Source organism: Equus asinus, chromosome 20, assembly GCF_041296235.1.
Source record: "Equus asinus isolate D_3611 breed Donkey chromosome 20, EquAss-T2T_v2, whole genome shotgun sequence".
Taxonomy (NCBI): Eukaryota; Metazoa; Chordata; class Mammalia; order Perissodactyla; family Equidae; genus Equus; species Equus asinus.
The window spans coordinates 97,448,754-97,461,546 of NC_091809.1; the positions used below are offsets into that span (position 1 = coordinate 97,448,754).

General features: G+C 44.1%; 1 protein-coding gene across 1 annotated transcript in view; it reads left to right on the forward strand.

Annotated features, from left to right (window-relative positions):
* SPON1 (spondin 1) overlaps window positions 1-12,793 on the forward strand; it is a 245,762-nt gene that overhangs the window by 90,851 nt on the left and 142,118 nt on the right. The window contains exon 4 of the mRNA XM_044752347.2: window positions 10,522-10,595. Within this exon, the coding sequence (XP_044608282.1) occupies window positions 10,522-10,595 (74 nt within the window). The remainder of the gene's footprint in view (window positions 1-10,521; window positions 10,596-12,793) is intronic.

Genomic DNA, 12,793 nt, shown 5'->3' on the forward strand with positions numbered 1-12,793 from the left:
GACCTGGAAGGCAGCTTGTCTCCTGGTGTTTAGGATTGTAGACGTTTAGCAAGAGTTTGGACTGTAATCTGTGAGAGAAGAACTTTTGTTTAGAGAGGACCTACTTTGTGCTGGACCCTGTGCTGGGGTGTGGCAGGGCAGGGTGGAGGTAGGAGATGGGATAATTAGGAGTCTGGTGCCGCTGCTGCCTAATAGTCTGTGAAAGGAAGTGGTAATGTGCTAGAGGTGACGATTAATCCCCTGGCAGAGTGTAGGTAGTTTGGACGGGTTGGCAAGGAGAGGAGACCCGTTAGGAGGTTACTGCAGTAATTGTACAGGGAATCCTTCGTTTAGTCTTCCATGCATGTCCTTCTTGAGTCTAGAGGAGGGAGCATCTCCCAAGACAGGATCTGCTGCTGTATGAGAAGCTCCCATTTCCACCGAAGAAAGCCCTGGGTAACAGTCAGGGAGGCCCTCTGAGGAACTGAAAGGATGGCAGATGCCATGTGCTTAAAGACCTGAGAGGACCGTGCTGCCAGCCCTGACTTACAGGAACCCACGGAAAGGGGAGATGGCTGCAGCCACGGCAGAGTGGGACCAACTGCAGATAGTAATGACTTGTGTGTGAGCCAGCTGGGAGGGAGTGTGCAATGTAGCGCATTTCCTCTAACTTAGAGGCTGAGGTGATTATGTGATTACACCCACGCCCTGCACTGAGCAGCAAGGACTCTGCAAGGAACACTCGAGAAACCCAGGAGCAATACTTTGCTTCTATTTCTTGTTTTCCAGCTGAGACAGGTTCTATTTTGGATCAGAGCATAGTCAGGAGAGAAAGCAGTTGAAGCCTTGGGTGCTTAGAATAAAAATTTAACCTTCATCTTTAGAAAAAAAAAAAAAAGTGTATATCTTAGTTGGAGATTTTATTAAATGGAATGACAGTCATACCATTTCACATATCTACTATCATTCATTTCAGACCTAATAGTGGTGCTTAAGCTTTTCAAGGTCAGGAACCCCTTTGAGAAGCAGATGAAAGCTATGAACTCTTAACCAGAAATATGCACTTGTGCACATCACACGGGATTTCATCATCCTGAAACCTGTCTGCAGACCCCAGATTAAGAACCCCAGGTTCAGTAAGCCTTGGCTGCATCCTCTGCTAGGTTCCAGGCATGTGATGATGAATAAGACACAGTCTGGGGCTCGAGGGGCTCACAGTCTGCTGCAGGTTTATAGATGTGAAGAAGTCGGAGGGGAAAGCAAAGGGCACTGACCAGCTGTTTAACTGCAGGAGACGTTATACAGGAGAATCAGGGTTCAACAACATTGTGGAAACAGTGAGCCTGTCAGTTGTCCCTTGACTAGTAACACCCCGGGTGCCAATAAGCATATTACGAAGTGCTGAATAACGTGCTAAGGGTGATTGAAAAAAAGTAATTTTTCAGGAACATCAAAGTCCGTGTTTCTAAGAGAGTTTCTTAGAAGTTCTAAGAGAAAAAGGTTTTTTGGCCTAAAGATGTGTTGTGAGATATTGCCTTCCCCCCAGGCTCAAGGATTAGACATAGATCTCTTTGCAAGGTTAAGGAATGCCGTAGATAGTTTAAGCCAGAAGGAGGAGCCTGTTAAGGGTCAAAAGATGCTGAAAAAAAATATTGATAGTTTGGTGTAAAACAATTACAGGAAACGAGACATGGTCCTGTTCACCACCCAGAATTGCCTACCTGTCAGAGCTCCCACAACTGGGACTACATCCTGCAGCCTATTTATTTTGTCCATGTGAGTTTATTTAAGACTTTTCAACAGATGACAAATTTCCAGCCAGTGATCGAGCAGGGACCCCTAAGGGTTTCCACTGTTTCCTCAGCCTCGGCTTACAGGCATGTGACAGCCTCCTCCAGAGAAAAAAGAATATTTCCCTCACCTGTGTTTTCCTGTCAAGCTCCCACCTGCCGCCCTCCTCCTTTTGCAGACATGTCTCTCTTCACACTGGAGTGTACTTGCAGGCCTGCTGCTTTCTTCCTAGTCACTGTGAACAGGTGCCTGTCCCCTGCACCCCATGGAAAGTTCTAGCAATAGCGGCACAACCTCCCACCCAACAAATCCAAGCCCTCTTTTAAGGTCTCATCCAGAGTGTCCTTCTCCAAGACTCTTCTGATCAAGTATCTCTACCCTACTCCCACCTGAGTCCTCCAGTGGCTTCCCAGTGCAATCTCTTGACCTGGTATACAGGGTCAGCAGAGCCCGCTCCACCCTGCCTTTTGAACTGCCCTCTTCTCTGCTCCTGCAACACTTTGTTCATACCTCTTTCCATTAGTTAGTCATACTTTTGAGAGCAGTATTCATTAAAAAAGTTAACCAATAGGACCAGCCCCAGTGGCCTGGTGGTTAAGTTTGGTGCATTCTGCTTTGGTGGCTTGGGTTCGGATCCCAGGCCTGGACCTACACCACTTATCTGTTAGTGGCCATGCTGTGGTGGTGGCTCACATAAAAGAAAACAGAGGAAGATTGGCAATAGATGTTAGCTCAGGACAAATATTCCTCAGCAACAAAATAAAACAAAAGAGAAAATACTTGACCAATGATAGCTTTAACAGATAGAGGTTTATTTTTCTCATATAACAAGAAGGCCCGAGCTAGGTGATTGCTGGTATTGTTTCAGCAGCTAAATGACGTCAGGGCTAGAGCCTCTGATTTTTCTTGGCATTTTCCTCATGATCACAAAATGGCTGCCTTGTTTCACACATTGTGTTTGTAATCAAGGCTGAAAAAAGAGGGACCGGCCAGAGTGGATCATTAATTTCTTTTATCTGGAAAGCAAAACTTTCTCTGAAGGTCTCCCTTCCATCTTACAAACCTCCCTTTATGTTACTCCCTTTATGAGGCTGAATGTGGGTCACATGCCTCCTTCCCCAGCTGCAAGGACGGCTGGGAAAGTGGGAGCAGGACCATCATGATTGGATTACCTGATACCACCCCTCAAAAAATGTGAGCTCTGCAAGCTTGGAAGATGGCAGGAATGGATATTGGATAGACTCTACTACTTGCTATGCAGTATTTTGATTCATCAGATTACATATCTCTCTTTTATCAAGCTGTCAACTGTTTGGTGTCACACACACTGTATCTTATTTATCTTTGTATCTCCAATTCCTAACACCGCTTTGTGGCACCTACTCTGTTAAATAAAAACATGAGTAAATGAATGTCTGTCTGGCTTTAATGCCTCTCACATACAGATTAGTTCTTTTAAAACGTAATCCAATTTTATTCTTTTCTTTTTACATCTCTCTTATGATACGAAAAGCAATTCCTCATTGTTAATTTTCCATTGAATTTTGGAGGGATAAAATTTAAAGTGCTAGAAAAATAGTAGTGACAAGATGTATGATAAAGATTAGGTCTGAAATCGGACAATAATAAGAGAAAATGGAACCATGATAAACTTGCTATCCCCAGGGTCATTCTAAGAAGAAACAAACTGAGTGCTGAAATTAGTTTTCCTCTAATTTTTGTTAAAATCAGAACCAGGGCTTTGTAGATGATATGAATCAGGAGCATCAGAAATCCAGTGACCATACAAGGTTGGGAATGGATTGTAGTCTTGTTAAGAATCTTACTGAGCTCTTAGCCAGATTCCGGTCATAACTTAAGCTGCATGTGTACATGCAGCACCGTGTGGAGGCGATGCCCCTGATTCAGGTCGAGATGTCTGCTCAGAGCAGATGGCTTTGCTTCTGAGGCCCAGGGATGGTGGACGTACCAAGGATCTCTTTTTGGTGTGCAACTCTAGCTGCTGCAAACAACCCATCCCTGCTTACAGACAGCCTCTGGGACTCCAAGTCCAGCTCCACTGCCGTCTTTCCAAGAAGTTGTCCTGTCAGGCCTCACTCCGACCAATAATTCCCCCGACTCCACCTCCACCTCTGCCTCAACCCAGCCAGAAATGGCCTTCCGCCTCTGAGTCACCGTAACACTTGTAGATGATTCTCCAGTTGGGGTTGTAACATGCTCTGTGTTCTGAGAATCATTTGGGAACGTCTGTCTTTGAGTGTGGCAGCTTATCGTAGGCATAATGTCTTTCAAATGGCATGAACTGGCCCTCATCTAATCCTATCACACCATTTTGTTACCAGACTCACCACCAACCCTGGTGGATTATATCAACATCAACATCTTTGTTTAATATTACTAAGTTTTGCAAAACATGACCATTGGGGGAAACTGGGAAAAATGTACAATATCTGTTATTTCTTAAAACCGTATGTGAATCTACAATTATCTCAATACAAACTCTAAAAATAAAAAAAATTCTTCCTTGCCCCTTTTGCCTTTTGTTTCTGTCACTGGCGTCTTTGATCCTCCCTGTGGTCATTGGGGTTTGTCTACAGGGCGTCCGTTAACTTACCTCCCTCTGTCTCAGTTTTCTCATTTGTAAAATAGGGATAACAGTAATGCCTATTTCATGGGGTTGTTGGGAGGATTAAATGAGTTACTATTTATGAAGCACTTAGAAGAGTGCTTAATCGTCAAATAAACAAAAAATAAATAAAATATCTTGTACTCAACTTCCTCTTTCTCCCCCAGATCCAGTAAGTTACTAAGTCCTGATCAATTTTCCTACAATGTGTCTCCTAGATTCTGTGTTTCCACTGCCCCTCTCCCAATTCAGACTTTCAGGGCTGCCGTTATTGCTTCTTGGAGATTTGCCAAGGCAAAGTTAGTCGGTCACTGCTCTTCTGACTCCCATGGCTCCTCCATTCTTGCGCTCAACATTGATTTCCTGTTTCCTTTTCTGTCTCTGTCTTTTCCCCACTGGACTAGGAGCTTCTTACTGGAAGGTACCATCCCTTATTCATCCTTGAATTTTCAGCTCCTAATAAAGTGCCTGACAGAAAACAAGTGCTCAGTCAATGTTTTATGAATGAGTGATAATTCAGCAGGAGTAATCTCCTAGCAGCTACTAGAATTGCCTCTTTGCAACAATGGTGGACGACCATGCCAGTCTCTGAATCTGTAGCTTTGTGATCCCAAGCGTGGATTGGGACCTTACTGTTGGGCAGCCATGGAGTTCTCATATGTGTTGTAGATAGAGCCTTGCAGACAAGCCTTCACTTTTCTTCTCTCATGAGCACATTATCATGGGCTGCCAGGATGCCCGGTAACTCCTGGACACAGCTCCATGTCCTGAGATCCACCTAAAGCCATATAAACGATTGGCAAGAGTCTGGTTCATGGAATGCACCCAGCCTCTGTAAATATTTGCTGATTAATGTGAGACCATGGTCAGGTTAGCACTTGGCCTCCTTGTGAAGTGAAATAAGGCAAATAGCCTCAGTTCCTAATGATATTACCATCACTATGACTAATATTTTATTCATGGGTCCTCCCATAGAGTTGTTCTTTCATTGGTAGAAGGAAGATGTTACTGGTCATACACTGGATCACCTCTATGGAAAATATCCCTGAGATCGTAGGCAAATTTTGTAAAGTATTCCAAGAAATGTTCCGTAATAGGGATTTTACTGGAATTCGGAAGAAGGTTGGCAGAAAGAGTCTGGAGACCACAAGTCCGAGCTTCATTTTGGCTGTACATTTTCGCCACCTGAAACAGCCTGAGCCAAGTGGCACCCTCACTGCTCCCTCCACAAGCCAAAGAGACAGACCTGATATCAATCATAATAATAGCTCTTGTTTATTACCACTTTGATGTGCCAGGCACTATGTGAGGGCCTGGGGACTTAATGACAGCAGCAATCATGGCCACCACGTCCTGAATATTTACTTTGTGCAACGTGCATGTAGTAAGGGCTTGACATGAATTATCTCTACGTGGCAGTGAGCCAGCGGCTGAGGATCCCTGTGTATTTTTAAGTCATTTCATGGCCTGGCCTCTTCCAAGTCCTTCAGTTGCTGAGGTCTCCCACTCCCTTTTCCATGAGAGCAGGGATCCCAGGCCTTTCCAGCACTAGACACAAACCCACCACTTAGCAAACTCTAACTTCACTCCCACAGGCAAATTCCTCAAGGAAAAAGAACAGCAAATGAGTAAACCCTTCAGACAGAAAAGGGCCGAGCATCTAGGAGATTCAGACGGCGTTTCTGAAAAGGTTCTGCTGTAAGTCTAAAAGAAAACTTTTGAAATGATTAGTAAGTTATTTGGAACCTCAATAGTCCAAAGTTTGAGAGCTAACGTCCTGAGAAATTTAATTTAGATTTCCCTAACACGCTCACGATAAGAGAGCATCCAGTATATCAGCCTGTAAACGCTGTGCAACAGCCCTGCCAAACTGCAACACAGAACGGAGGAAATTTGTCATTTTGAAATGTTCAGGGAATTCTTACTAACAGCTTTCTCATCTTGTAAAGCTATTATTTTTCTGAACTATAATATGATTTATAAATCTCAACTGAGTTTTATGCTTTTGATGGGAACAGACTCAAAGTGAAATGCATTTTCTCAGAATATAAAAATTCTCTCAGGAGTTGACCAAATGAGGAACAAAAAGAAACATCTTTTGCAACCAAGTGCACCAAAGTCTTGGTCTCTGCTGGCATATCTGTAGGGCAGTGTTGGTCTCCTCAGAGTTCTTGGCTCTGCTTGACTCTCTTCGCACTCTGCACGCTTTCCCTGGGTGACATCAGCCACTTCAAAAGCTCCCACTCTTCCTTCTGCCCCAGTGACTCCACATCCATACTCCCCACTCCTCACATCTCTCTTGAGTTACAGGTCCCTTTGTCTAACGACCCACTAGACATACCGCCATCATGTCTTACAGACAGCTCAATCTCATATTCTCTCCTTTTCCCCAAACCATGTTCCTTCTCCTTGAATCCCCATACTGCAGTGACGCTAATGTCTATAGAAAGGAGTAAGATAAAGTTCCTGCTCTCAAGAAGCTTATAATCTAGCCCAGGAGACAGAGAAGTAGATAGGCACTTAAAATACAGGTTAAAAAGTACTGTGGTAGGAGCAGCCGAAGAGGTTGTGGCTCTCACAGGAAGAGCACCCAGTCAAGGAATCAACCTGAAGGAAGTAACATCTGAGTTGGGTGAGAGTTAGCTAACTGAAGTGTGTGTGTATGTGTGTGTGTTTGTTGAGGAGTCACGAGGAAAGACAGAAGGAGTCCCATGGACAGAGGCCCAGGGGCATGAGACGGTGAAGAAAGACATAGGATACAGCTTGGATAGAGTGCTCAGGAGGATTGGATAGAGATGAGACCAGAGCACCAGGGCTGGATCAGAACTAGCCCGTATTCCACATTTGATCTGCACTGTTTGAAATCCAGAAGGCGTGATCCGGAGCGTGGGCCAAGCATGGGCATAGAGATGTGTGCTCAGTCTTTTCGTGGAGAGCTTCAGGTGGTCACAGCCCAGGCTCCAGGAGACCCACCAAAGTATCAGTTCTCCACAGTGTTCCCTTGAGGTGCTAAAATAGATCCAAGGAAAATTCATTTGAGGTTGCATTGCATAATAATACCTACCTCACGGGACAATTATATTTTTTATAATAACCATCTTTAATCCTTACAACCACTTTGAGTGTAAGACAGATCGTGGACTTTGGAGGTAGAGAGGGCAAACTTCAAACCCTTGGGCATGTTACTGAACCTCCCTGCCGCTCAGTCATCCTCGGCTGTAAGATAAGGGTGAAAATGGCCACAAACCCTCATCTTAAGCCCTCTAAAAACAAGAGCATTCTGGTAAGTTTGCTAAACTTGACCTAAACTGACATGAAGCTATTTATAGTTTTTATTTATTCTCTTAGTATGAATATTCTTATATTTTGCTGCAGAATATTGATGTTTTTGATTATGGGGATGATAATGGCGTATTACCACCTTAACTTTCTAATATATAAAAAACTCTGAATCCAAAAATACATCTAGCCCAAGGCTTTTGGATGTGGAATTTGAGGTCCTGTGGTGTATGTGAGGCATAAGACATAAAGATAATGTACAGAAAGGGACTTCCCAGCACAGCAACTGGCACACGGTCAGGGCTCAGGAATGACAGTTATGTAAAAGAGGTGTGGGCCACCTTAGACTTTGTACAACAAGGCGTGAAGGAATGGAAACATCTTATATGAAATACATGTTTTCTATCTCTGGTCCCCCAAAATCTTACGATCCGACTTTTGGAAAATTTGGGTGTAATTTAATTTTTCTAAACATGATCATGCTTTCAAATCACAGGCTTTGCTATTGTTCTCATATTCACAGCAGGAGGAATTTGTTACAGATGCTAGCAAAGAAAGGTTTTTGGAGAGGAATCAGGACAGTCAAGGGCCTGGTAGAGGGAAAGAGTTGTTCAGACTAGGGGCATATGCTTCACAAAGTCTGGAACCCAGTGCGCATGACATGAAATGGTGACAGATGAAGCCAGAGGGTGTTGGGGGGAAACTTTATGAAAAGCTTTGAATACCATGGTAAGTTTGTACGCAAGAGAATTTCATTGAAACAAAATTTTATTTGCATTGGAGCTCTGTAACCACACATCAACCCATTTTTACTCTATGACCCAAGCACTCTCTTAAAAGAGCAAATCTGATCCTCTCACTCCTCAGGACACACTCTTCAAAGATGTCTCATCCAGCTTGGAGTAAAATGCCATCTCCCTGCTGGCCCTGCCCACCCCCGGCTCCTCTCACACCACCTCCCTGGCTTATCATTCATAGGTTCTCCAACCAGCCATGACCCTCCCTACCCCAAGGAATTTACAAAGGATGCCCTCTCCCTTGCTTCTCCCTCCCACTTGCCTAGTTAGCTCCTACTCTTTCAAATCTAAGCTCAGCTGTCTTTCCCAGGGGGAGCCTTTCCTGGCTTGGTCAGGATCCCCATGTATACTTTCCCACACCATAAGAACTTCTCCATTCAGTACTTAATGGCGGTTGTGTTAAATGGTTGGCTGAGGACTTAGTTGTTTAATGCTTTCTCCCCACTCTTCTGTCGACTTTGAGAATGGGAAGTGGCCCCATCTGTCTTGTTTGTGACAGGGTCCCTGGCCAGGGTCTGGCCACTCAGCAGGCCTCCAACCACTCTGTTGAAAAGACACCAGTAAATACAACAGGAGGACAAATAGGGGAGGAGGCCACTTTGGCTGAAATGGGGACGGAGACTTTGGCTGAAGGAATAATGTGGGGCCTGGGATACTTCCCCCTAGGCCTTCTCCTTGCCCTCCACAGGGGTCCCCGAGACACTTCTTGGCAGGGACGCTCTGAAAGCACTGTGGGAGGGGATGGGATGCTCCGACTAACAAAAGGCTCTGTTATTTGGCTTTAGGGTGAGGCTGAGTGTTCTCTGGGCCTGGGGAAACTTTCTGCTTGATGGACGATGGAATGGATAGATGATCAAAGTAACTTTGTGTAGACAAGAAGCCTATTTCATTCATTTGTTTCAACATCTCATCTCTTTTGGGTGGGGACAGACTGTAAAAGATATCTTAGGCTGGCCTGAATTTTATTCTTTTTGCAAGACTGGGTATAGAGTAGACATTTCTTTGGAAAGTCAACTTGGCCTAGGCCCAGACCATGGAAAACCGCCTCTGTACTCTGCACATCCCTGCACACATGGGCCTGTTACTGGGTCTGAGATCATGTGACACAGGGCAGATCCTGTGACTCTATCACTCATTCAGTATGATCAGCTGTGATGGAGTCAAGGGATCCCTTTATCTGTTAAATAGGGCAAATCAAAGTGAAAATTACCTTTTGACTGAGCGGCATTGCTGAAGAAAATCAATAGAAATGCCCGAGATCCATTGGCACCGTCTCGATGTTAAGTGTTGTAGACTTTCCAATTACTGGAACACTGGGTTTCAGGATTCAGCCTCTGCGGGGCCAGCTGAAAGTACACAGCAGAGTTGGTTACAGGAGAAGCAGCGTGTCTGTGCAATCCTAGATTAAAGAGAAAATATGTGCTGGCCAAACGTAAGTCATTTTTCAACCTCAAAATATTCTTTCCAAATTCTAAGATCCTGTGTTTGACAAGTTTAAGAGGGAGCTATAACAGCTGAAGTTGTCTTTGTTCAAAATGTAGGAGACAGTTTCGTCTAGACTTTCAGGAGAGATATAGAATGACATTTTCAGAACAAATCAAAATATATTTTTAAATTCCTTTTTTCCCCTTCAAGACGAGGGTTTGACATACTTCTCTGATTTGAACATGGTTGATCTATAAATGGCCTCAACAGTTTGATACAAAGCTAGAGTAAAATGAACCATTGAGAAAAGTTATTGAAATTGTTGTTAGCTCACTTTCTCATCTTTATAATAATATCAGCACCACCTCCACCAACACGATAACTGGTACTTATTGAGTGGTTTCTAGGCATGTGCTGAACTCTTGACATACATTTTATTTAGTTCTCAGAGAAATTTCATGAGGTAGGTATTATTATTAACACCAATTTTCCAATGGAGAAACTGAGGCACAGAGAGTTGGGGTGACTCACCCAAAGCCACACAGCCGTAGGTGGACAAGCAAGGATCTGACATCCCTAAATCTGCCCTCCTCACCACGGCACTTGTGTCTTCTTTCCCCACAGGGCCAGCATTGTACAGAAACGCATCATTTATTTTCAAGATGAGGGCTCTCTGACCAAGAAACTTTGTGAACAAGGTAAGAACGTGTGGGTGGGAGAGGGCCAGATAACCGGAAGCTGGCCCATTCAGTCTAAGCATCCAGCCGCAGGAATTGAGGCGATTGGACTCTCTGAGTTCCTCCGCGTTCTGCTTCCCCACGCAGCTCCGATTTTTAATCTGGCTGTGTGCTGTAGATAATTGGATCCGCCTTAAGCTCTAATTACTCAGCTTGATTCCCTGGGTAGGAGATAATGTACCTTAGATTGGTGCCATCATCTTCTTATTTTTGTGAAACAGTGATTATTCTGAAGAGGTTCCTTGGAATAATTCACAGGACTTAATTAAGGAACGCACAATTGTGTACCTTTAAGAAGTCTGTAATGATTCTCTGCAATAATCACCAGCACCTGGGTGATGTGGGGGGATTTTTCTCTAGGGAAGATGGGCAGGAGATGGGGATGCCAAGGGGGCATTGACCTTGTGATTTCATCGCATTCAAGGATCTGGTCCTTGGATTTGCAAGCTCATCCATGCCCTCTCCTTGTTTGAAGGCATTTTCGCAATGGTCATGGAGATTAAGTAGATGGGGAGGTTGGAGCAGAGGCCTGGATTCAGATCCTGCCTCTGCCCTTTCTAGCCACTTGACTTAATGTAAGTAAAATAGTACCACGCCACCTTGCCACATAGGAAATGATACTTATATATCAGTGTTAGTAATTATCTACATCTGAAAGCTTGTTTATTAATCTACCGTGAAAAATTAAGACCTTAAGTGTCTGAATGTTTAGAAGTTGTTAGAGAACTAAATAAAAATAGAAAATGTTCTAAAATTATACAACTTAATTATCTCATTTTTATTCATTTTTGCAGAATTTTTATTGGCATTTAGAGCAATTAGCATTTTGAGAAGAAATAGACCTCTCCAATTCTAGCACATCATAGCTACTATGAAAAAGAAAAGTTGGTAACAGTCTTCTGGGAAAATAATAACAATAGCTAATATTTTTTGAGTGCTTGCTACATGCCAGGCACTATTCTAAGTCTTTCACAAGCCTTAATCATGTCATCTGCACAAACCATATATGGTAAAGATTATTATACCATCCTTATTTTATTTTTTTTAATTTATTTACTTGTTTTTTGATGAAGATTAGCCCTGAGCTAACATCTGCTGCCAATCCTCCTCTCGTTTGCTGAGGGAGATACCCTAACATGCTTCCTCAGGTTAGATTGGCTAACACTGTGCTTATCTTCCTCTATCTTTTTATGTGTGGGATGCCTGCCACAGCATGACTCGATAAGTTGTGTGTAGGTCCGCACCCAGGATCCGAACCCGGTGAACCCTGGGCCCCCGAAGTGGAGGGGGCGAACTTAACCACTATGCCATCAGGCTGGCCCCCTATAGCATCCTCATTTTATAGATGAGAATCCTGAGGCACAAGACGTTTCAACAGCTCACTCAGGATGATACAGCTAGTGATAGAGAGCAGGGTGTGAACCTAGAAGCCAATGCCCTTAACCTCTGCCTTTCTATCAAAGGGACTACCTCCCAATTCAGCAGCTTGCATGGTTACCTTTGGTAGACAAAGCGTAGGTCTCCCTGCAGCTGAGCTAGGGCAGAAACTAGGTCCCACGTGGAGGACTGATTGGAGAGCATGGAAACAGCAAAATGGGAAAGAGTTGGGTGCCCTGCATTTGGGTCATACCTGCCACAGGGGCTAGAGAGCTGGAACCTGTGGGCCAAGGCCCTTGTCAGCTTCCAGGTGGGCATCACCACACATGAGTTTGGGGGCTTTCCTTTCCTGTAGTTAATTGTCCGCAAGTTCACTCAGCCTTTCTCCAACCAGGGAACATCTCAACTGTTGAGGCTCTTGGTTCCTAAAGGACAATCCCATTCCTACCCCGCCTCCAGGAGACGACATTGAGGTCCCGTGGGTTAGAGTTGTGGGTGTTCTGGATCACACATTTAGAGGCCACCTTTTGGTCTACACCCACAGGTGGCCAATCACAGCCACTGTGGTATTGTTTTGTTAGGTTGATTGCCAGAGGACAGCTTATTTCCCAGATTTGAGGGTTCTTAGGAGACACTTTGCTGTCACCTCCACGTACTGACCAGCAATTGTTAACTAAAGTGCGCTTTCCAAAGCCTTAGTCCTGATGTTGGGGGAAGTCATCTAAAATACGAATACGCTAAAATTCTGCAGATACAACGTCAATAAAATGGCATACAAATCT